The 26,296-nt window shown below is 42.2% G+C and overlaps 1 protein-coding gene across 4 annotated transcripts in view; it reads right to left on the bottom strand.

Moving 5' to 3' along the window:
* OXNAD1 (oxidoreductase NAD binding domain containing 1) overlaps positions 1 to 26,296 on the bottom strand; it is a 37,113-nt gene that overhangs the window by 10,094 nt on the left and 723 nt on the right. For 2 of the 4 annotated variants that reach the window (XM_080821709.1, XM_080821711.1), the window contains exons 2-4: positions 18,334 to 18,460; positions 17,978 to 18,041; positions 5,400 to 5,506 (exon numbers count right to left, since the gene is read on the bottom strand). In XM_080821709.1, coding sequence (XP_080677835.1) covers positions 5,400 to 5,506; positions 17,978 to 18,041; positions 18,334 to 18,452 — 290 coding nt within the window. In that variant the 5' untranslated portion in view covers positions 18,453 to 18,460. Of the gene's footprint in view, positions 1 to 5,399; positions 5,507 to 17,977; positions 18,042 to 18,333; positions 18,461 to 20,228; positions 20,311 to 26,296 lie in introns of those variants that run through there. The other 2 variants (XM_080821710.1, XM_080821712.1) reach the window with 2 other exon arrangements.

The raw sequence follows: 26,296 nt of genomic DNA, 5'->3' as shown, positions 1-26,296 counted from the left end.
TCAATTGTATTTCTATACAGTAGCAATTAACAATTTAAATATGAAATTAAGAAAAATAGTTTTATTTATAATAGCATAAAAAAGAATAAGACAACTGGGAATAAATTTAACAAAGTAAGTATCCAAGACTTGCAAACTGAAAAATTACAAAACGTTATGGAGAAAAATCAAAGAAGATCTAAATAAATAAAAAGACATCTAATGTTCATGGACTGAAAGAAAAATATTAAGATGGCAATACTCTCCAAACTGATCTACAGATCCAATGCAATACCTATCAAAACTCTAGCTGGTTTCTTTGCAGAAACTGACAAGTTGATCATAAAATTAATATGGAAATTCAAGGAATCCAGAATTTAACTATAATCTTTTTAGATTTATATCTTCTCTGAAATGAGCAGGAAATAGAGGTGGCTGAGTGGCTCAGTCAATTAAGCACAGTACTACCAATGTCTACAACACAAACATCCAATCTAGATGTTTCTGCGCCATCAAAGAGCAAAAGTATCATTTATCCCCATTATTTTATTTTCACGTAAGCCAGGAGGCCTACATGAAAATCACACTATGTTCTCTACTGATTTGATTTATGACCTTAAAAGATGTTCTCTTCTGATCTTTGGCCTTAAACATCTGGACATTTTCTGAGTCTTAAAAAACCAGTCTGGACTGGAAGTGCTACAGAAAAGGTCCCCAGAATACTTTTGTCTATAGTCACTTGATTGTTTTCCACCAGTATTTTTATTTCCTTTTTTTTTTTTAAAGATTTGATTTATTTATTGGACACAGAGAGAGCGAGCGAGCGAGCACAAGCAGGGGGAGCAGGAAAGGGAGAAGCAGGCTCCTGGGATCATGACCTGAGCTGAAGGCAGGTGCTTAACTGACTGAGCCACTCAGCAGCCCCTATTTCCTTTTCATTTCAGACAAGATATAAATATAAAATAAAATATAAATATAAAAAAACTATAGTTAATATTTATTAACACAGTTGCTGTATGCTCTCTGAGAAGAAATATAATAGTATCTCCACAGTTTCCATGTTTAAAAAAATAAGTTAATCGACGAGCTACTCTTGCGGCTTCATCTCCTGAACTCTAGCGCCCTCTGCTGCTTGACGTTGATCAAGATCATTCTCTCAGGTGAGTGAAAGGGGATCCTTCTCTAGTAACTTTGGAAAGCAACCTTTAAAAAGAATGACTCCCTCATTAAATGCTACAGAATTCAAATGACATAAAAACTTCATCTGAATGGATTTAAGAAAATATGCATGATACATATTTAATGAAGCATCTGTGTAAGAAAAAATTTAAGTTTTAAACACACACACACGTACACTTAAAAATGCCCCTTGCAAGATTAGCATTCTTGAAGCCGAGAGCTGAGGCACCTACTGCACTCTCAGGTGAGTGTATATTAGAAGAACTGGGAGGAAGAGCCTATTTCTGTAGTGAAGCCGCATATCCGCATCCAGCTGTGACCCCAGACAGCCCCGTCCCGCCCACAGATGCCACCCAGTGCCCGGCACACAGCAGACACACAAGTCGCGGCTGAATGTTGATGCTTTACCATGAGATCCTACAACTCTTTAGTCCTCAGTGTGAGGCTTGGAGGCCCTGCCTCATTCCCTAGGCGCACACCACAGACAGCTCCTGCTCATGATCTACAGGCACCACTGTCGGTGCCAGAGGTAGAGATGCCAGCATGTCTGGATTCCTGCCCTCAATAAACTCACCCTAACAGGAGGAAAACTAACAAATGTAATTACATGGACTCTGACAAAAATCTGCTTGGAGGACAGAAAATGCCCATCACTTAAGACCTGTCTGGAAGAACTGGTACTTAGTGTAGATTTCTTCGTAGTCCCTACATATGTGATTCTGATTTTATCAGGAAAATACTAATAAAACCAACTATTTTATTTTTTAAACATCTGTTTGGAGGGAGGGAAGCAAATGAAGAAGCAGTCAATTTTACCAGGCAAGGAGGGATTAACAAAGACTTCACAGAGGAGTCTTAAAAGACATACAACACTCACCAGACAAGCATGGAGGAGGACACAGTCTGAGCAAGGACACCAAGGACTGCGGCACTGTCTCTGTGCTGAGAGACACAGGGCTCTCACACGTGAGGGGCAGGGCTGCCGAATGCGGCCATGTAGGTTAGATGCTGTCTACAATGCAACGGCCCTGCTAGAGGGAAGGGGTAGAGTCCTTTTTCTCTAATCTTACTCCTCTCCTCTATTTCTTCTTGGAGTCCTTCTCTCACTCACTTTCCAACATGAAAACTATGTTCTCTCATATTAAGTCAAAGACCTTGCTCTTTCCAAAAATGCTTTGGCCTTGCTTCCTTCCCCTCAGTGCCATGCAAGCCCAAGTGTGGAATGTGTACTGACTAAGCAGGAAGGGTGCCATCTTAGTGGAGATGCGCACTCATCCACTACTATCTGGCCTGCTGCTCTTCCAAACAGCAGGGGAACCAGCCAAGGAACTAAGAATTGGAATCTGTCCCCTGGGCCTCACCAGCACAGATGACTTAACTGACTGAGTGAAACACCAGCTATAACAAAAAGCAAAAGCAAACTAAAGAAGTTAAACATTAGGCATTGTGTTAAACACCTGACATATCCCAAAACAAAGGAATATTACTATTCCCTCTTTAACGACATGGAAACTGAACTCAGAGAAAGAAACTACCCACAACACAGAGCTAGAAAAGACAGCGTGTGAGTCATGTGGTCTCCAGAGAACTAGGCATATGACACTGTGGTAGAGACTCCCTCAGGGGATGGACCCCGCCCACAGCAGTGAGCTCCGCAAGGAACACTGAATCTGCCAACCTTAGGCACGCACACACTACATGAGGACTGCTGGTGGCACTCTAGCCCCAAGAGAGAATCCCAACCTTTCTACTATCAGGAAGGAGAACTGATTAGGTCAAGAGTGGGACTCATGAAGGAGCTACATGCTAGGCAGTGGATCTACTGGTGATAAAAACCTAAAAACCATTGCTCCTAGGAGCAATGGTTTTGAGGGAGTACCCTCTTTAGATTGGATTTCTTGAGTTCTTGGAACTGGTTTCCCAGTACAGGAACTAGACCCCTCTGTATAGCACAGGAAGAGCCCCAGAGGCTGATGTCTGGTCTATACTGAAGGGTCTACCTGGAACTCTCTACCCAAAGTTTCAGAACATTCATCCAGAGCCTCCCCGTCAGTCTGGCAGGTGTCAGAGGAGGCCAGTGGTCAGGAATTCAGAGACGTGGGATCATGGCCCAATCTCTGACCCCAAAGATAAGCCCAAGAACAACCCTCTTACCTCTAGTGGCACTCCACTCCAATAATCCTAACTGTACCAGCTGCCCGGAAGCTACAGCCATAATGTCTCTCTCTCCCTGACCCTTCCCTTCTTCCCCAGAATGCCACACAGAGCTTACTACCAAGCTGATGGCCTCAGAGAGCACATAGCGAAAGCCATCCCAGCAACAGCACCGAAGATGCAGACATCACCAACCCAAGCAAATGGCCATCCTGTAACCAAGCAGTCAAATACCCAAAGGAACTTACAACCCCCAGAGCCACACACGAAGTCAGTGGTAAGGGAGCAATCTTTTAAAAGGGGACATTCAGATGCCAGGAATGAATGCTGATGGACACCTGACAGGGAAAGATCAATCGGTACTTAATAGCCAGAGATGACCCTTGAGACATCTGCCCTCTGGAGCGGAGTCTGTCAGGCACATTCTAAAGCCAGTCCCGACATCAGTGAGATTACCAAATCCATTCATCAATATGGGATACAGAACACTAACCCTGAAAATTTTTACCTTGAGGATCACAAGGGAACCCTATTTGTTTCTGAATCACTAAAAATACCACTATATATTTTTCTGATCAGGTAACTGCAGTTCGCAAGAGCTAATACACTTGCAGGCACACCAAGGTAGCAGCATTATAAACCAGCGCCCGGGCCTTCTCTAATCCAGTGTCTTGATGCAATCCAGAGCCAAAGGCCCAGAGACAATGCTGTGCACGGGACCCAAACGCTTCCACAGAAGGGAAGTATGGAAAGACAGATCACTACAATTAAAGTTTCCACTTTTCAATGGAATAACTGCTTAACTATTTTTGAAGGGTAAAAATGTTGCCCGCCCCCCTAAAACAGCCCAAATGCATTTAATATGTATCACTGAACATGTGCAAAGATTGCAGTAAATTGCCTCACAAACGCAAATTAGTGCAATCAGCATCTTGTTTTCTAGTTCTAAATTCAAAGGCAAACTATTAACACAAGACTGCTCTCTCGCTATTATCACACATCCTCCTCCTAACAAAACCGCATTTCCAGATGGACTGCCAAAATTAGTCAAGTGACTCCTAAGAAACACTACCAAGATTGACACGCCAGAAATTCACTTAGAAATGAATGCTTTATTTAAATAAAGGAAACATACACCCAAACACACCTTTCCTAAGGAAATACAAGCTGCTTTATTTACAACTCCACTTGAATTGTAACTCGGTGAGGCCACTCGCAGGAACAGTGGGATAGCTGGGCCTGTCAGTATTCTGACCAGTCCCAGACCACCCCATTCAGCAGGGAGTCAAACTGGGCAGAATCAGGAGCGTGGTGCAGGTTGGGCCTGATTGGGGAATCCTGATAATAGATTCAGCAAAATATTTAAATACAACTCAGACAAGTAAGGCAGGAATTCAGTCGAGAGGGTGGTCAGCTCTGTGACCAAACTGGGCATTCTTCTTTCCAGACTGCTGTGTTTACTCTCTATCTGACACAACAACTAATTTTTAAAAAAATGTATCCATCCCCAACAACAAATAATCAAGCAGATTAGATTATTCCAGTGGATTCTATCATAGCAACCATTTCTGAAGAGCATAATCATCAGTTATCAGGTCCGTGGCTCAGAACTAAGCTTTGTTTCAATCTACAATACTGAAGGCTGCAATTTTCATCTATGACTGAGAAGATCAAGAGCTCAAAACCAAGGTGAACTCTGGGGTGAGGAAGGGAATCAGATTCTCCATGCCGAAAAAAGGCTCCTCCTGAATGGAGATGGTCTAGAATTCCTATTCCTCAGGAGAAACAGCTAGTCAGTAGTCGTTTCCAGAAGAAAATATAAGCCCTTCTAGGGGCACCTGGGTGGCTCAACTGGCTGGGCATCCAACTCTTGGTTTTGGCTCAGGTCATGATCTCAGGGTCATGGGATCAAGCCCCGCATCTAGATCTGCACTCACGACAGTCCACTTGAGATTCTCTTTCTCTCTCTTTCGCTCCAACCCTATCTCCCTCTTCCTGCTCTCTTTCTCTAAATAAATAAATAAGCCCTTGTAGTTGACAGCACCTTTTTGAACACACAACACTACGGAAACAGAAAAGCCACTTACCACTGGCCAGCTTTAAAAGAAAAGTCTTTATCCGCAACAAGCAAGCGGAGCCTCTTCACAGACGGCGACTCATTCGCAGCCCCACACACCTTAGCAGCTGACACAACCTAGAGCCAAGAGATGAACTGTGGCTGAGGTTAGTGTGTCTACACACCAGGAACAAACAGTGGCTTTCTGGTAACTAAGGTTTGTTGAAATCTACAAAGACATGATTTTTGAAAACTACAAACCAAGGAAAAGCACACTTTGCTTTAAAATGCTGCCCACCACCTGGTGAACAAATTTAATTATTTTTGAGAGACTTGCCATCCTACTAATTGAATTTTATTCTGCAGACAAAATTCATCTCTTAAAGGGGCTGTTTAATAAGTATTGGTTTGTTGAGCATCTAGTATGTTCCACGTACTGGGCTGGGTCATCTGAAAAGAGCCTGTGGGAACGGGAGCCCTGTGAACCACCTGCCTAGTGGGAGTATGTATGACATACATAAAGTGAAATCCACTGTAGGATATGAGCTTGTGTGTGTTCTGAGCCTGCGAGAAGTCCAGGACTAGCAAATTTCAGAAATTACAAGCAAGCACTAGAAACTTTTTTTTTAGCAATTTCACAGTCTGTTGAATCTAATTATAGACAACAAATTGAGTTTGTATTCGCTATGTTTTTGGTTTTTTTATTTTTTCTAAATGAGTGTTGATTATTTTTTATAAAATACAAACAGTTCACAACCTTTGAACAGTATCAAAACAGCCCTTCACTACACATAGCTTGAGAAGCACTATTCGAAACAACATATCTGGTTTCTAGAAAATCCTAAAGTGTGAGCTAGGCTCTCCTCAGTGTCATCCACACCTCAGCATGCCCCAAATTCAAAATGCCTCTATTTCTTCCTTCCTTTTTTGTTTCTTCCTTCCTTTTTTGTTTCTTCCTTCCTTTTTTGTTTCTTCTACCTTTGAGTTTTTCTTCCTCCTGAAATCTATTTTCATGACAGAGGAGAAAAGACAATATGACGATATGACTCTCTCCTTGACCTCTGACTGCCATTCAACTCCACTTCTGGAAGCAAACAAAAGCAGTAGCAGGTGACCAAAATACAGTCATCCTCCTTAGGTGGTGGTAGCTTCACTGTTTCACCCAAGCGTGCCTTGGAAAGTTGTCAAGATCAAAGGACCTCACACCCTAAGCTGGCTCCTTCAGCCCCCTTCTCCAACAGGCCTAGGTCGAATCCAACTACCAGTGGGAAACAACTTTTAAAAACCCACTGCAAAGTTCTCCAGATGGATGGTGGTCTCTCTCACTGACTCAAAACATCTCTGGAAATGTCTTACCCTTCTCTTGCTCCCATAAAATCCCTTGCTTCTCTTCCTCTGGATTTTTGCCAGTCTTCCTTCTCCTCTTCCTGAGAGCAAGTGGGGGGTGTCCACACCGAGCTTCTTCCTGCACTTCTGGTCCTAGTCTTGCCCTCCCTCTCCAAACCAGGGTTGAACCTACTCCCACCGGCCCCTTCCTTCAGGGTCATGATTCCTCCCCTTAGACCTCCTATTTATCAGACACGGTACCTACTGCCATTTGCCTGCCCTAAACAGTTCAAGGACAGAATAAAAAGCAGCAGCATAGTGTGGCTGCCAACAGCACGGGCTCTGTCACCACACTGTCGCACACTGCCTGGTGTGTAATCGTGCCCCCAGCACACACTTAGCAGCTGTGGGCCTCTGGGCACATTACCTAGTCTCCCCTCGGCTATAAAATAAGATCAACACCTGTATCTCAGAGCTGCAGGGGGGAAGTAAAGAAGTAATACATGCAAACCACTTATAATGCTGCTGGCTTGTAGTAAGTACCCATTCAATGTCGGTTATAATGTATCTTAATGCATTCGTTATAATTAGCTTATTAGTGTTTATTATATTATATTATACATTACCCTATATTCATATATTGATATTTATACAAAACTACCCCAGGGCTGCCACGCAGGCCCTCACACACTGAGTGCTGCACACCCCCAGGGGCCTATTCTCATGAACAACACTAAGCACCTGTAAAGTACAGTGGTCTCGTACCACATCCTAGCTATTCGCCAGAACAGACTTCAAAGCCATACTGTCTTTAAGCTATTTTAGAAATCTTGTCTTTAATCTCTGGCTCTACTGATCCTTGCTCATTCAACAGAATCTTCTCTGTCCTTGACACTCTTGGTCAACACAGCTAACTGGGCTCCCACTCTCCAGCAATAACTTCTAAAGTGCATGGACACCTGCCTGAACAACCAAACTCAAATGTACAGGCTCTGTTCTCCCCCTCCCTGAGCTCTCTGCGCTCCATACTTTTGACTTCCTTCCCTCCTGACACATTCTCCTTGCCTGGGAGAGCTGATACGGAACTCTCCAGGTCTCCTCCTGCCTCTCCGACCCGGTCCTCGTACTTCCTCAATGGCCTCTCCCTCTAAACTGCCTCACTCCCACGCCCTCTCCCACCTCTAGGCCACAGCTCTCAGGCATTCTCAAAGTTACTAACCCTCACCCCAACTCATCGTTACTTTTCTGGCAATCAGGCCCACATCTGTGCTCCCCTGTGAGTAACACCCAATGACTGAGGAGCGTTTATCTCAGGTGTATTCTAGGTGCGGGCTTAAGGGTCTCATGGACACCAATTCATTTAGTTCATAGGAATAATTAGATTGTATCCCAACGGATGCTGCTACCCTCCATTCTGAATGAGGCAACAGAAAGGTTCGGTAACTTGCTCAAGATCACTCAGGAATGGCTGAGTCAGGATTTGAACCTAGATGCACTTGGCCCCTTATTCACAGCAAGCTCACTTATGTGTCCAACGAAATCCACCATATTCATCCCTTCCACAAACATTCCCTGAGCATGTGCTGCCTGGCACTGGAGACGCAGAGACAGGGTCCCACAGAATCAGCTGCTTCCCCTCACCAGGATTTCCATTCAGTTCTTATCCTGAACTCAAGAGTCAAATCCATTTTCAACTGGTACATGTATACGTGTAAATGTACACACACACACAGAATCCTTGACTCTCCTCCAAGCATCCTGTCCCTACCATGAACAAGTTTCACAAATTCAGCTCATGTCTTTTCCTCCCCATGCTTACCCACTGGCATCCTAAGCCAAGAATTTCTTCTCACTTGAACCGCTGCCTTAGCCTTCCTGTTTCTCTCAAAGCAGCCAACAGCTAAATACTGCTAGTATTCTGACCTCACTGAGTGACCCTCCAGCTCAAAAGCCTTCAGTGGCTAACACTCAACTGGAAAACAAACAAACAAACAAACAAAAAAAAAAAAACCCAACAAAAAACGCTAAATGGCCTTTGTAGCTTGACCTCTCTTGTATCCCTAGGCTAGTGGTTTACCAGCCAAGCTGGACAATCTGCTGGTTCTCAAAGGCACCTGACATTTGCCAGCCTCCCAAAACCCTGCCTAGGTCATTTGGCACACACCACTATCTCAGCCCCGTCCGTCAACCTTCTACTCACCCTTCCAGGCCCTGCTCAAAGACTAACCCCTGCCTGATGTTTTCCTGCTTCTCTCTACCCCATCAATTCTACCAATAAAATGTTTCCATCTTCTTATCATACTTAGCACATCTCAATGTAACCACCAATCCTCAAGAACGAGTCTCTTCCACCACACGAGACTACAAGCCTCCCAAGGTCAGGTACAGGGTTCAATATGCGTCTATATGAATTCCCCAGATCAAGCACAGGGCTCAATGCATGCTGAAGATTGAGTAAATACTCGCAGAATGAATGAAAACTCTAACTACGAGTCACTTAAAGTTAGTTTCCTGAACAAAAATTAGACGTTCAGGAGCCTTTTGTTGTTTAAGAAGAAAAGGAGGGGTAGGGGTAACCACTACAGAAAATCTAGATTCATGCTTAATACTGTGAGAGAGGTAAGGGAAGGCAGAACTTCTTCAGTAGAACAGGAATCTTCCTTCGTCTGCCAGATACTATTTTAAATACCTTATTACAAAAAAAAAAAGTAATAAGATGCACCAGAGGACTTTCCATTATGTTATTGCTCTTATTTTTCTTAGATATACCAAAAAAAGTTTATTGTATAAACATTCATTATTTTCTTTCAACATAATAATCTGTAAAAACATAGCCAAGAGCTAGATTATTTCATTTTTAACAGTTTAACTGGCATCTGTCGGATTCACTGATAAAACTAGACAGCTTTAAGAACATCCTCAAGAGTCATCTGGGGGCAGGGAAACCAACATTCATAATCACTGAGGGGGAGCCAGGCAGAGGGGCACAGAATTTCAGCTGGAAGGTCAGCATGCTTCAGTCAATGAAAATGAAATCAACAATCACTTGCTAATGTTCAAATATAAAATTCAATGAAGAAAGGAAAGAAGTTACACTTTCTATTAAAAAGTCATATTTTCACTTAGATAGCTTTTATGAACAAAAATGTTCCAAGATATTTTATGCTTATTGCTATTAATACAAACGGTAATACAGCTGTTGTGATCAGTCCTACTAACCCGGGCAAAACTGCTCTAACCAGTCACACAAAATATGTTGCATGATTCATTATTTTTTAACACATGCCTTCCTATTAATACTTTATTTTATCCAATTAATACAAATCTACATACTACATAAAGAATTCTAATAATGTAGATTAAAAACATTAGACAAATCTTTTTAAAGGCCACATCTTTATTTTATTCTGGAGCTAGTTTCATATAATTAAAATCTGTAATCATGGCCCTTGTTATATGCCATTCTTTCTTTACTTTTACGAATAAGCAAAACATGATGGAGACTATACTTTTTAACATTTGTACTTGTTCTCATGCTTAACGGATCAAAAGATTTCACAACTGAAAACCTCAACTAGCCATGTCCTAAGTTAAAACACATGGCAGGAAATGAAGTTTTCCATAAAATAACATTTAGACTCTTCTACTGTTCAATAAAATAACAATAGGTTTGCCAACTTTTACTAGCACACATTTTTAATGGTTTGACGGAGTCAGCATCTAAAAGGAAATTCCATCATACTGATTTTAAAAACTGGTTTTATGTAGGGTACTTTGTTGTTACTGTTGCTGCAAAACTCTCTGTGCAGGAAATAGGTCTTTCTTTGGGAAACCTAGCTGGCTTCCTCTGTTCACTCCCATCCATTTGTTTGCTGTTTAAAAATGTAGACAAAGCCAGGATTAGAGAAAACCTTAAACAAAAATACCATTAGGACACAGAGAATTTCAGAGTTGAAGGAAATTTTAGTCATTATCCAAAATAGTACATCATTTTACACATAGGGAGATCAAGGCCCAGAAATATTCTTTAAACTGTGGCAGAAAACCAATGTGATAAGTAGGAATCTGACTAAAAGAAACTGGTTTTACTGAAGTGATTTACTGACAAGGAAAGATCACAAATTCCTGCCAACTGGACACCTTTGTAAGTAGCTTGGCCTGTCCACACCTTGTCCTGGCATGACAAATGGAATCTCCTTGCTCCTACCAAAGGCTAACTTGTCCCCCTGGGCTGAGTTTCCTCTCTGCTTTCTCCAGCAGTACCCTCTCTCACACATCACTCCTCTTCTCCCCTCGCCACAAGACAGAGATTTTGCAAGCACGCGATCTTCCACTCACGTAATGTCCGCCGCAAACATCTACGCACAACTTACCACGCGCCAGGCACTTCGTGTACACTCATTCATGCATTCTTTGCAATAAATCTAGAAAGCAGGCATTATTATTGTCATTCCCATTTTTTTTAAAGATTTATTTATTTACTTCAGAAAGAAAAAGAGCACAAGCAGGAGGGGGCAGAGGGAGAAGGACAGAGACAAATCTTAAGCAGACTCCACACCGATATCGGTGCCCACTGCGGGGCTTGATCCCAGGACCCCAACATCATGATCTGAGCCAAAACCAAGAGTTGGAGGCTTAACCGACTGCCCCACCCAGGTGCCCCTCATTTTATATATTTTATATATAACAAAACTGAGGTCCCAAGGCTAATAAGTGGCAAAGCAGAGATTCTAATTCAGGCATCACTTTGCTGCTTCTCAAAAGACAAACAAAACAAGCCTCTCCCTTAATCCAGTTGTCTGGCCGTTTCTCTGCTCACATTCACATAAAACATTTTCAAAAGGGCATATAGCCCTGGCTTCACTTCCTTCTCCTTCTCTCCCATTCTCTCTCCAACAAGCTCTCCAATCAGGCTTTCACTCTCAGCAACGTACTAGCGGTCATTCTGGTCACCCATCTTCTATTTTGCTATATCCAATGATGCCTGTCCACATAGAGTTAACAGTTGACCACTCCTCCCTTGAAACCCTTTTTCCTGGCTTCCCCAACCCCCTGCTGATTTCCCTCTGGCCTCACTGGTCCCTCCTTTTCTGCTGCACCTCCAAACGTTGACACATCCCAGGGCTGAGCTGCAGGCCCCTTCCCCTACTCTCTACAAGGCTAAAACCTTTTATTTCCAGCAGTGAACTCCAAACTCATATATCCAACTGCTGATCTGAATTTCCATTTCAAATGACACATCTAACATAAAACTCTTTTATCTCCCCAAGCTTCTTCCTTTTTATCATTATGGGAAATTGAAACATATACAAAACCAATAGAAACAGTATAATGAATCTCCACTGTATCTGTAACCCAGATCAACAGCTGATAGGAGCTGATGAAACTTACCGCTAACCTTGTTTCATCTCTAACTCTACCCACATTCTACCCTCCCACCCCAGATTATTCCAAAATCGAGCACTTTGTTTCCCCTCCTCCAACTCGTTCTTCTCCATATTAGCAAATATATGCATCATTATCTACTCAGATTATTCAAATCCCAAAGCTAGAAATCTCTTGGTTTCTGCTCTTACTGCATCCACTACAGCCCTTTCACTCCCAATCTGTGAATCCTATCAGCCCTTCCTCTGTCTTAGTTCCCCACCTGAACCCCTACAACCCTATTCAAAGCCACTGTGACTTCTCCTGGGACCGGGTCCTTTGCCTCTAGCTGGTATCAAAGCCCATCAAAAGCTATGTTCTATCGAGCAAGAGGTGACCCATTGAAAATACAAATCATATGGCATTTCTCGGCTTAAAACCTTTCTTCATCCCCCTCAGAATCAAATCCCAACTCCTTATACAAGCCCATAATAGTTTATACAACCTGGGCCCTGCCTACCTCTCATCCTACCACCTTCCTCTGAATACGCCAAGCTCATTCCTGCCACCAAGCCTTGGCTCTTGTCTGTTCCTCTGCCAGAAATGCTGTGCCCGTGGCTGGCTCTTCTCCTCTTGTCTTGGCTCTGGTGTTACACAGTGTTACACACCAATTTAGAACAGCACCCCGGCCGCCAGCCAGTCCTGCCTCCCAGGACCCCACCCTGTGTTACTGCCTTCATGGATCGATGACCTCTGACATTCTCTGGCTGACCTGCCCCAGAACGAACTCCAATAGAGCAGCGACTTTACCTGCTTCAGGCACTGCTGTAGCTGCTGCACCTGGAACAGGGCTGTGCACACAGCAGGTATTAAGAACAGGTCTGCCGAATCTAAAATAAAATCTATATCATCAGGTTAGATCCCCTAGGGAGAAAATGGAAAAGAGCCTTGCTTTTCAAATGGCTTAATTTGTTGAGCAAAAGTATGTCTGTGAAAAGCACTGACACTACACATTTTATTTCTTATTTTTATTTATTCATTTGAGAGAGGGAGAGCACAAGAGCACAAACAGGGGTTAGGGTCTGAGGGAGAAGCAGACTCCCTGCAGAGCCAGGAGCTTGATGGAGGGCTCGATCCCAGGACCCCGGGATCATGACCCAAGGAGAAGGCAGATGCTTAACCAACTAAGCCACCCAGGCGCCCCTACACATTTTAGACAGTAATAAGTTCTGGGTACTGCTAGGAAGTGGCAGTATAGGCAAGTCCTCATTTTTCATAGCTCCCACCTGTGCAGAACCACACAGTATACTTGCACTGTCACCGCCTCCCTTGAGATGGAGACCATTACCATTCCTACTACAGAGTCACTCATCCAAGGCAGTACAGGTGATCAGCCCCAGGGAGGTGGGGGGGTGGTTAACACTCGTTTCTTCTACTCAGTGAACATGGAACATGGCCTCTGTGCCACCAGCACTGTGCTGGACCCTCCGGATCAACACTGGCATGCTGGGCCTTCCACCAAGAAGCCCCCTTCCCCATTGGCCTCCACCCGGAGCAGGGTAGGAGCCACAGGCCGGCTGCCAGGCCATCATACTACACGGCCCTGAGAGTCTCACCGCAAGACTGGGCCCAGGCCCTCCACAAGCCAGACAGCTACCTCTCGGAGATGGAGGCCTGAGCTTTCTCCCCACCACGCTCTGCTGTTGGAGCTGAGAGTGTGGTAAGGCTAATGCTGTCTACGGCTCATCCTAGACTGGATAATCTCTCCAAGGCTGTCTATCAGACACTGATGAGCACAGCAAATTAGGCATCAACTGTTAGAAACATTCCAGATTAAGGAGATACCTGCCCAGAGGCCCCCAAGTTGGAGAAGGCCATTCCAGCACACAATCTTCCAGAATGTGTAGGTGATGACTGGCAGAGAATTTTAAGGGTTCAACTCAGGACACGGTCCAGATCTCCAGTTAAGCAGCTCACCCCACTCAAACCCAAGCCTCCACAAAACCACAGATCAAGCAGACTATTAGCACTTGACAGTCAGCACGGGGCCTATAGGACCCCCAGAGCTCTCTGCCCCAAGAGCCCAGCCATTTGACTTTATTAACTAACTACTATGCCAGCCCCAACTCTCTCCTTTCTTACATCGACACTTAAGTCAAGTTTTGGTTTAGAACACAGATGAGGGTATGTGAAATTTATCTTCCACTGTGTTGCTCAATTAAACTTGGTCTAAATCAAGTGTCACATTGTTCTGTTGTAGTAGAAAGAGAAACCAATTTGATATCAAAGATCTGAATTCAAGGGCTGAGGCCCCCACCTACTAAACAAGTCCTTCAAACCTATGTAGGCCACAATGTAATTTGCATCAAAAACAGGGCACTTGAGGGGCGCCTGGGTGGCTCAGTGGGTTAGGCCTCTGCCTTCAGTTCAGGTCACCATCCCGGGGTCCTGGGATCGAGTCCCGCATTGGGCTCTCTGCTCAGCAGGGAGCCTGCTTCCTCCTCTCTCTCTCTACCTGCCTCTCTGCCTACTTGTGATCTCTGTCTGTCAAATGAATAAATAAAATCTTTAAAAAAAAAAAAAAAAACAGGGCACTTGAGAGAGTGAAATAGGATGACAGCCTGGGCAAATCAGGAAGCAGGGTCATCCCACCTAAATCTCATCCGTGAAATGGGGTGAGGACCCCTTCACCTCCCTTGCAGGGTGCCTGTGAGAATGAAGTAGCAACTTGTAACAATTCAGTGCTTTGTCAACAAAAAGGTAATGACACACAGAAGGCATTTTTGGATAAGGCTTATTAGGCTTCTAAAAGAAGCAAACTAGCACAACTGAAAAAGGATCAGAGGTTTCTCTGCAGTGAACCAGGTGCATAAAATCAGCCTCTTCTGATCAGCTCCCACTAGAACATGAGGTCAAGGACTTTATGTATCACGCTCAGTGCTGCATCACTAAAACCTAGCCTAGTGTCTGGCATATCTCCAAATAAATGCATTCGAATTTGTCATTTTAAAAATGCCTTTCCTTACCAAACTCTGCTGTCAAACTGAAGGACAGAGTCCCTCTTGCTCAGTGGGCGGGCATTCTAGAGGCCAAGCATGGAGTGACCCCTCCAGTGAAATCTTGGTCTCACTTCAAAAATCCTTACAGCATTACATAATCATACTTTTATCTCCTTGACACTTCTAAGGTTACCCACACAGCTTATTCTTTGAGCCTTAAGAAAAAAATCTGAACTTGAACACCAACAGTCAAATGTCATCCAATCCAGACCTCAGCTTCCTGCATCAGCATGACCTCAGGCTGGTTACATTTACAGCCCCAGATAAGAAAGAAGCATTAACATCATAATATGGTCATTCAATAAATTCTTCAGAGGGAACTCAAGCCCTAACAAGGAAAAAACCTTTCTGCGTGGGTGAGTGCTCTATTCTTTAGCCACTCCTGGAGGGGCAGCAGGGTCCTGAGGCCTAGGAGTCAGAAACAGGGCTGGAGCTTCCCTCAGGGAGAGCCACTAGCTTATCTCCTTGGCTCTGCTTCCTCATTCATAAAATGCAGATGCCGTTCTGTTCTGAGGCTACCTCACAGACTTGAACTCAAGAGCAAGTGACATGCCGGGAGTCTTTTTTGTAAAGTGCACTTGCAATACAAGTTAAAGGCCAGAGTGGAATGAGTCGGTGATCTATCCAGTTCCATTAGGGCCCAAGCTGAGATGTTGTTCATTTCCGCCAAGTCCAAGGTCAGGCTCCTGCTCTATGGCTAGGAGCCATCCTCTGGAGGAACTGTGATGAGACCCCACAGACCTTATATACACACTGAAGCTGTAGCCCAGACACCATATGGCTTTATCCAGCTCCTCCTAGCTCCCATTCTGTTTGGGAGATGAGAAGAAATAAAAAATGAAGAAAAAAAGAATTGCAAATGGAAAGTTCTTCTGCCAAGGTCATACCATGGGTACATTTTCTGATTTCTGGACATTACAATTCTTAACTTTGCAATCACACTATTAGAGCTTACATTAACTTCCTGTGTAGTTTTCTTAAAACTTTACTCAGGGACCCCTGGTTGGCTCAGCTAGTTAAGCATACGCCTTCAGCTCAGGTCCTGATCCCAGGGTCCTGGCATCAGACTCCCAGCTTGGGGAGGAGTCCACTTCTCTTTCTGCCCCTCCCTCTGCTTGTACACACTCTCTCCCTCCCTCTCTCAAATAAATAAAATCTTTAAAACAAAAAACTCCTCTCAAAAAACAACCCAATAGTCTCAATACTTTTGTCCTACAAAATTCTGAAATGCTACTCTAATTCAGCAATTGGCAAACTATGATCCACTGGCCAAATCTGGGTATTTTGATAAATAATGTTTTATTGGAACACAGTCGCTCAGATTTATTTATAGGTAATGTATGACCCACTTCACACTACAAAGGCAGAGTTTCGTAGTTGTAACTAAGACAACATGGCCCATGAAGCCTAAAATACTTACTATCTGGCCCTTTATAGAAAGTATACCAAATCCTGTATACCAAAGTATACCAAACAACAGAAAAGAATGTAGTTCAAGCTTGTCAAATAAACTGCTTTTTCTTCAAAACCAGCAAGAGTTCATTTTTTTTAATTAAAAAAAATTTTTATTTATTTGTCAGAGAGCAAGAGACAGCGAGAGAGAGAGAGAGAGCACAAACAGGGGTAGTGGCAGGCAAAGGGAGAAGCAGGCTCCCAGTTGAGCAAGAAGCCCAATGCAGAGCTTGATCCCAGGACCCCGAACCAAATGTAGATGCTTAACTCACTGAGCTATCCAGGTGTCCCAAGATTTCACTTTTTAAAAAGAAATCCTAACAAGTTACATATTTACAGAATGAGCATTTTTGTATGTTGAGCAAACCAAAAAGAAAAAACGAATTTTCAGATTTATCATCACTGGGGAAACTGTACTTTCCTCTACATCCATAAATCTATTATGCTGAACTATTGTATTGGCCTAAAGTATTGGCCTAAAGTATTGGCCTAAGTATTGGCCTAAGTATTGGCCTAAAACTGAATCTACAAACACACTACCCCTGATCCCAAAGCAATTTTCTTCAGAATTAGCTTGAAAAATGGGGCCTAAACAATAGTCTTTTACATTAAAGTATTATCTTACTATTAATGCTAAAAATCAAATTCCTGCAACAATGCGATGTTTGACCATGTTTATAGAAGTGTGTAATAATTTTCTTACTGTTTGAATACACAACAACACTAAGCTAAATATATCTAAATATGTGAAGAATTACTCAAAAAGCAAAATCCAATATCCAATTTATGTTTGTAAAACAAAATGGGATTACTCACTGAGTTAAAGGGTGAGGATCCTTTATTTCCCAGCCCTCGACACCCCTTCAGGTGGTAGATTAGCTTTCTAGGGTCTGAAAATGGTGGGAAAAAATCTGCACATGGGAAGGATAACAAGAGCTCATCCACTTTCCTTTCTCAGATGTTAGTGCTTTCTCCTCTGATGAAATAAGAAGTTGTTCTAAAGCAGGGATAAGAACAAGGACTTTAAGACATGATGCCAAAAGAAGCAAACAAACAAACAAACAAACAAAAATAGAAAGAAAAAGGTAAGCTACTCATAAAATGTAGGCTGCCAAAGTTCTATCCTTAAAATATAACCCTAAACACTACACGTCCTGAGCGAAGGTCCTTCAGTTGCTGTTATACTCCATTTATTCTCAGTTTTAAAGGAAAAATGTGAGTATTTCGCTGCCAACTTTCCGAATCAGTTGTCATGTCTTATCAGCAAAGTTCTGAACAAAAACATAACAAACTTTCCCAGACTGTCCTTCAAAGGGATGGAGCTCATCTATGGCCTCTTCCATAAGCTGGTCATAACTGTGTGCACTGTCCAGCCTAGAAAAACTTGCCACAGCCCAAAGATACAAACCTCCCGACGAACGACACTGGCAGTTCTCTCCAAGTGATCAGTTTTCCTTTTGGATTTCATTATGCTTTAATAGAAAGTAAAATTAGATTATTAAGTATTATCTTCATAAAAGTAATTAGTTGCCCCTGTAATATCATGATTATCCAAAATACACAACAACATTACAGATCCTATAAAGTGGTCAGTGAAAATTTGCACATCTAACTCAAGTTTAACAGTCTATGGGTGGCAAGCATTATTTAAGCAAGATGTTCTGCTATGCCTTCAGGAGTCTGATAAGCCTCCCATGACCATCAGCAGGTCAGGTTTTTGAATCACCTCAAATGAGCCAGAAACTCAAAGGGCCAGAAACCCACCTTGTCAGAGTAAGGTGGCGCAAAGCGCTGGGTGTCAGTCTCAGTGAAGCAGCCGGACTGCGGATGGTTCCAGAAGAGCTTCGCAACAACCTAGGGACCAAAACAGCAGCACAGGCCATGACACCTCCTGGGCAAACAGAAAACTGAAGTTAAAATATTTTAAGAAAAAGTAGGGAAATACCAGACTATTTTAGGGGCCAGTGAAGGTTTGGATTTTTGCTTGTAGTGTTATGATCTGATCTAACAAAACAAACAAAGCAGTTAAAGGCCTAACTCCACCCTGACAAAATTTCTGCCACTATTTAGAGCTGATTCACCTGATCTCCACAGTACATATATATGTAATTAGTGGTACCATCAAATACTCACGCTATTAGTTTCCAAAATCACTAACCAAGCTCATGTGACTAATCTTGTGCTATGATAGAAGAGGAGAGTAGATTTTATAACTGCCCAATAATTGTACTCCACCCAAACAGCACCACATATGTCTTTAATATTTCTTGCTAGACGAAGTGCAAGGAGCAAATCTTCCGACGTTCAAGGCCATGAAGATAAACTAACTGCATCGATATGCGGGCACACAGATGAGCATCAAATACCACACTGAATGAAAAGAGTAAAAGCCGGACTCAAAAAGAGCATATGTTGCATGAGTCCAGTCATAAAAAGCACAAAAACAGACTAAATTAATCTATCAAGTTCAAAATCAAGTTAGCATGTAACTTTGGGGAGGTAATAGTGGCAATGCTGTTTCTTAATCTGAATTCTGATGGTGTGGGTATTTTCATTTTCTAAAAATGCATCAAACCACATAAGATTTTTAGGGGATTAAAGATACTCTGTCCGGTACCATAGTGACAGCAATAGATACATGTCTTTATCCGTTTGTCTAAATCCATGGAACACGCCACACTGAGAGTGAAGTGAACTACAGATTCCGGGTGATTACGTTGTGTCAGGGCAGCTCGACAGCCGTCACGGATGGACCACTCTGGTGGGGGACGCTGACAATGGGGAAAGCTACCCAGGTGTGAAGGCAGGGAAAACACGGAAAATCTCTGTACTTAGCCCTCAATTTTGCTGTAAACTTAGAAATGCTTAAAAAAATGTTAAAAAAATTAATTTCAAGCTGTCCAAGGATTTATGTACTTCTGTTTCAATAAAATGTTAAAAAACAAAACAAAACCAGAAAGATTACCCAACATTTAAATTCTAAAACCTATAGGCTTATCAAAAAAAGAACTGATAGTGAGTCGGATGATATTTTTGGTTCCTACCATTCTGTTGTCCTCTGCCAATTTTTGAGTATTTGTCTCAGATGGTCACACTTAACATATTATACTGCCATATATAGCTATCCTTTCCTATATTAGAGAATAAATGAAAATGTATATACACAACCTTTTTTCTGAACTTTATGGAAGATACTATATAAATTAATTGTAATAAATTTAATGTTAGAAAAATTCAAGCTAACTGTGCTTACGTTCCTACTCCGTATTTGTTAAGTTAGTTCTCCATCGGACATATAAAGAGTCCATTATGTGGCAGACACTGGGGATACAGACATAAATGAAACGAAGACCTTCTGAGGGAGGTTACATTTTAGAAGACAGAGACAGAAAACAAATAAAAGTAAATAATCAAGTGATATAAAAGTCAGTTATAACCAAGTCATATCAAAAAGCACTGCTTTCTGACTAAAAGATCCATTTCCTGTCACAGTGTGTCACAGCATCATTGTGGGTAAACATGCTACTCACTTTTCTAAGAAATGAAAAAGCATGAGGCCTTTCACCTCATGTATGACTACTAAATGTAGTTTCTCTCCTTTGAATGTACTAAACTAAAAATGGGGCATTCGTTGTTGGAAGAAGGAAGGTGAAACTTACTTTAGAAGTCCATGAGATTTTAGGAGTCATTAAGTATGTGGCTGGCTGACTGCCTGACATGCAATACTTTGGTCCTGGTATTATAGTGAGACCTTTGGATAGACAATGGTTGGAATAAGGGCGGTGTTTCCATATACTGAAATTCTCACAAAGTTCCTGCAATAGCAGAGATGACATGTAAGAACCATGTTCTGGGAAACCATGAAAAGGCACTCTGGGCTGCAAAAGGCAAGGCTCATTACAATCAGCAAGCATCACCTCACAGCAAGTCCACTCTTCACTACCTCCTTCCCAAAAATTCTTCCTCCTTGTGTTTCCACTTGTGTCTTCTGATTGTTTCCTCTTAATGCTTCCCTTTTTCAGCTTCCTCGGCCTTTGACTCTTTCTCCTTATGATAACCTGCCCCCACCCACATCCCATGAAAGCCCAGAGCAGGGGCCCCTGGGTGGCTTAGTCAGTTAAGTGTCTGCCTTCTGTTCAGGTCATGATCCTGGGATTGAGCCCCTTGTTGGGCTCCCTGCTGAGCAGGGAGTCTGTTTCTCCCTCTGCCTCTGCCCATACCCTCCATTCCTGCTCTCTCTCTCTCAAATAAATAAATAAAATCTTAAACAAACAAACAAACAAACCAAAAAGACCAGACCAATGGCTGGAATGATATAGTTACATGTCACTTAAGGCTAAGTTCCCTGATAAAATTGAACTGATACAGAGTTAACATAACACTGTTTTGCTCAGTGTTTTAGGAAACCATTGCTAAAAAAAATTATCCTCAAATAAGACACACTTTTTAGTGATTATGCTGTTTAAAGGGTCTACTGCTCAACTGAACTTGAAAATAAAGAAGTCTTAGGGCAGGCATCTGGGTGGCTCAATTGGTTAAGCATCTGCCTTTGGCTCAGGTTATGATCCCAGGATCCTGGGAGAGAGCCCTGTATTGGGCTCCCTGCTCAGCAGGGAGTCTGCTTCTCCCTCTCCCTCTGCTCCTCCCCACTGCTCATGCTCGTGCTCTCCCTCTCTCAAATAAATAAACAAAATCTTTGAAAAAAAAGAAAGAAAGAAAGAAACATTATTTTTTTTATTAACATATAATGTATTATTTGCCCCAGGGGTACAGGTCTGTGTACCCCTGTGTACAGGTCAGGCTTATACATTTCACAGCACTCACCATAGCACATACCCTTCCCAATGTCCATCACCCAGCCACCCTAACCCTCCCAACAACCCTCAGTTTGTTCATGAGATTAAGAGTCTCTTATGGTTTGCCTCCTTCCAGATCCCATCTTGTTTCATTTTTTCCCTCTCTCACCCTGCCTCTCAAATTCTTCATATCAGCGACATCATATGATAATTGTCTTTCTCTGATTTACTTAAAGAAATGTTAATTTTTAAAAGCTGTTCTCTTTAAAACTCTAAAATCTGGTTTTTTGAATGCCAGTAAGCATGACCAAGAGTGCCACCTACTGGTTTAAAAAAAAAGGTATTTTTATCAAATTGTGTTCAGAGGGCCCCCCAAAGCATTAAGGTATTAAAAAAAAATAAAAAACAAAAATATACCCATTTTTTGAAATACATCCAGTGGTTTCATATATTCAATGTAAGTATTTTGTTAGCTATAGAAAGTTAACATACATTAAGGATTTTCTAAAACGATACAAGAATATTCCATCAATGTTTCTATCCTCACAGGCCTTACCTCAACCGAAAAATTCATACTTAACTCTATTACTGAAACAGGAAATTATCTTATGATAAGTAAATAAACAAACTATCCACTTAAGCCATAAAAAAATTACTGCAGGCAACAGATTAAGATTTAAAATGAACTATACTGGTTTCTGTTCAATAAGTACACTCATTTTATTTAAGAATTGCTGGGGTGCCAGGCACTATTTTGGGTGTGGAGACACACTAAAGAACCAGACACAAAGCCCTTGTCATCATGAAGCTTTAAGTACAGTGTGTCCAGCCAATGACAGTAAACAGGTAATTAATGAGACAGATACAGATTACAATGAGCATGATAAAGGCAATGAGTGGAGGAATATCAGGAAAGCTCTCTCTCAAGAGACATCTGAGCTGAGACCTGAAGGGTGAGGAAGAGGCAACCATGCTGACAGTAAGGACAGAGCCATCAGGCAAAGGCCCAATCACAGAAAGAAGCCTACGATGTTACAGGAATCACAGCCAGTATGACTGGAGAGCGGGGAGCTAGGTGACAGTGACAAGAGGTTAAGTCCACCAGATAGACATGTGCCAGATCACATCAGACCACGGACAGAATATTTACTCTAAGGGCAATGGGAAGCAACTGAAGGGTCTGAGTAAGCCTGGAAAGGTTTACATTAAAGGATCTAATTTACATTTGACAGAACAACCTAATTTACATTTACATCAAAAGAGCAAGCTACTGTGTAAAGAATGGATCACAGAGGGCGAGGGTCTCCAGTTAGAAGGCTCCCGTCCAAAATGAAAGCAGGATAAAGTTTTGAGATGGCAGAAGTAGATGAACAGGGAGCATATTTTGGAATCAGAGTCCTGCACTTGGTAACAGATTGGGTAAGGTGTGAGAGTAGTTAAAAAAAGAAAGGTAGAGAGAGAGAACCCAAGAATGCCTCGCAGAGCATTTATATACTGAAATGAAGTAAATTCACTGAACTATTATGGCACCTGTTGATTCAGAACCCTAAGTGTCACTGAGGAAGCAAAGGGGCTCCCAGCATCTAGCTTTTGCTAAGGGAATCCTAGCAGTACCAAAGTTACGGAGTGCTTGACCTGAAATGGGTGAAACAGAGCTCAGATCTGATTCCTTCCTACTCTTTCATCTTGAACAAGTCACCTCTTAAAATTTTTAAATTGGAATGCCAATACCACTTCACTGGATTGCTGAGAGGAACAAATGTCTATGCAACTGCCTGGCAAGCAAGAGTGTTACTAAGAATCAGGTCAATCCCATTAACCCCTGCCCTCTGCTCCCTGCTGAACTCTACCTAGAGACGGTGGGATACCACCAAAAACAACTCCCCTCAGCCTGATACACAACCGCATTCACAAAACACAGTTTCTATTCAGAATTATGAACTAGTTCTAAGTTCAATCACATGCTGAGAATTTTGGTCATTTTCCACAGCAGCAGTGTTAACATTTTATGATTGAAAAAGAATTTTTTTTTTCTCATTAAGCTTTTAATGGGTCTCAAAATTCTGTGACAGATTTTTGGTTGTTACCATTAAAAAGTACTGATTTTAAAAACTAATAACTTGGGGCGCCTGGGTGGCTCAGTGGGTTAAAGCCTCTGCCTTTGGCTCAGGTCATGATCCCAGGATCCTGGGATCAAGCCCGGCATCGGGCTCTCTGCTCAGCGGGGAGCCTGCTTCCCTTCTCTCTCTGCCGGCTTCTCTGCCTACCTGGGATCCCTGTCTGTCAAATAAATAAATAAATAAATAAATAAAACAAACTAATAACTTAAAACTGCCACATGCACAAAAAAAACACAAATGGTCCGCAAAACACTCTTCTTTCCTTCTGGAGGTTTTAGGATGCATTATCATCATTAACCATTTACTACTAAACGTAAATGAGCAATAGATACAAATAGTTCTGAGGCCATTCTTCCACCACCAAGTAAGACTGGGGGCAGGAATGGGAGATCATATTCATTTAGCCTTCTGAGCTTTCTGGGCAGACTTGGTGACCTTGCCAGCTCCAGCTGTCTTCTTGTCCACTGCTTTGATGACACCCACAGCAACTGTCTGTCTCATGTCATGAACAGCAAAACAGCCCAGAGGATGAGTCAGAGAAGCTTTCAACACACACAGGCTTGCTGAACCATATCAACGATGGCAGCATCACCAGATTTCAAGAACTTGGGACCATCTTCCAGCTTTTTTCCAGAACGACAATCTTCTCCTTCAGCTCAGCAAGCTTACAAGCAATGTGAGCTATGTGACAATCCAGCACAGATTTGGTCTGGATAGTTCAGGATAACCACCTGAGCCATGAAGCCAGCTGCTTCCACGGGTGGGTCATTTTTGCTGTCACCAGCCCCACTGCCATGCCGAACATCTTCGACAGATATGTTCTTGACAAAGAAGCCCACGCTGTCTCCAGGGAGAGCCACACTCAAAGTCTCATGGTACATTTCAACAGACTTGACTTTTTTGTGAATTATAAGTTTGTGATTGCAAATGATCCTATAGCAATTAGTAAATCTGCTTTGGTCCTACCCTCACCGTCCAAAAATGGCTCATTACAAAACATTTCCACTCCCTTTTAGGAATCAAAGTAAAGTTTAGTAGTCATTGTGATGTTTTATTTAAAAATGTTAGGTGGAGTAAAAAAAAACAAAACAAAACTGCATTACATGTTTGGTTATGGGTTATACTTTCTTCAGGACAACATGAACTCAAACTGCGCAGCACCATACAGGGAATCCCCTCTGGCAGACAAGGCCTATGGCCAACAGACAGCACGATGAAAGCGGTATGGAAAGCCAAGCAGACTCCCAAATCTAGGTTTCAAGGGCACCAGCACTGCTCTAGCCAGACAATCTCAGCAGTCTGCAGAGCTTCAGGGCTGGTATGTTTCACCTAGCTCTGCTTCAATGCCATCATATCACAGATGACATCAAAGTTAATTAAGAGCCTAAGTTCTAGCATCTGACAGATCTGAGTTCTCACCACAATTTACTGCCACTTACCAGCTTTGCCTCCTTACTTAAGTTCTTCAGCCCCTGGTTTCCCAATGTTGCTGATGGGATTAATGATACCTATACCTCACTGGCTGTTTAATGACATCATGCGTACAAAACATTTGATACAGTGCCTCACACATAGAGTCCATTATTACTGAGAAGTGGTCCATTAGTTTTTCTTTTCCCATTTTAGGTAATACATACTTCAAAAAAGTTGGAAAGTTACAAGGAAATTATTTTAAAAAATTTACCCAACAACGCCTGTAACTTCCAAGGCTATTAACCTCAAATTTTAAAATTCCCCAGCATATTGTTTTTGCTAGGTCCAAATTGCTTTCAAAGAGGTCTATCAATTTATACTTTCAAGCACCAAATATGAATGCAATCATTTCTGTACATTCAAAAATGGCTCACCTTTAATTTGTACATACTTATGCTGAGAGGCACTGAAGAACTAAAGATGATTCCCAACCTCAAAATGATCACTGGGACTACAGAACAGACCCTGGAAAACTCTCCCTTGTCCTCCTGTCTCCAAGGGACTACCTGGGAAGTATCTGTGCCTATAGAGATACAGGGAGCAGCCACGGAGCTGGGTGGGCTTTGCTGGGATTTCTCCTCTGCCCAGTCACACCAGAATCACCCCAGGTAAGCCTCAACAAGTTTCACAAGTGTTTCCTAACTACCGGGTAGATCTTCAGTTATCCAAAATGTGAGGCCTTTGGGATAACCTTCCACAAACTTCTTAAATGTAACTTCTTGACTTTCTCCCAATGACTCCTCTGCCTTCAGGTTTTCAAGCCTCAAACCAGGTGGAGCTTCAACTCAGTATGCACAAAATTGGTAGCTTCATGCAAACGTGAGTATGTGTACATAAATAAGAAGAGGAATGTGTATACATGTAGGTATTACATGAAACATACCATGTAAATATAAAGGAAACATGGTATATATAAACCAGCAAATCTCGTAATTTCCATGCAAAAGTAGAATGTTAGATATGTACGTTATCTTGCATATCATCTCTAATCCAAAACTTTTTTAGTCAATAGACAAAATAAGGCCCAAAAGAATGTAAATATCTAGCTCCCAGAGCTAGCTCCCAACAGTCAGTCTGATCCCGACCTATTTCTTAAAAGTATCTTTTTCACTGCACTGCATTCCTTCTCTACCGAAATTTGAATAACTGTGTGGTGATGGAGCAATATCCCCACGGAATGTGGCTGTATTAAAACAGGCACTACCAAAAAAAAACAAAAAAACAAAAAAACAAAAAAACAGGCACTACCATTGCTTTCAAGACAAACCACCTTTTATCTGCATTCCCTTTCAATGCATAAAGAGGCCTCATGGTAGTATCTGCTGATGCCATTCCTGG

The sequence above is a fragment of the Martes martes genome (genome assembly GCF_963455335.1).
Source record: "Martes martes genome assembly, chromosome: 1".
NCBI classification, from domain to species: domain Eukaryota; kingdom Metazoa; phylum Chordata; class Mammalia; order Carnivora; family Mustelidae; genus Martes; species Martes martes.
The sequence above is the reverse complement of the archived record's forward strand: the minus strand, read 5'-3'. Positions and strand labels throughout refer to the sequence as shown.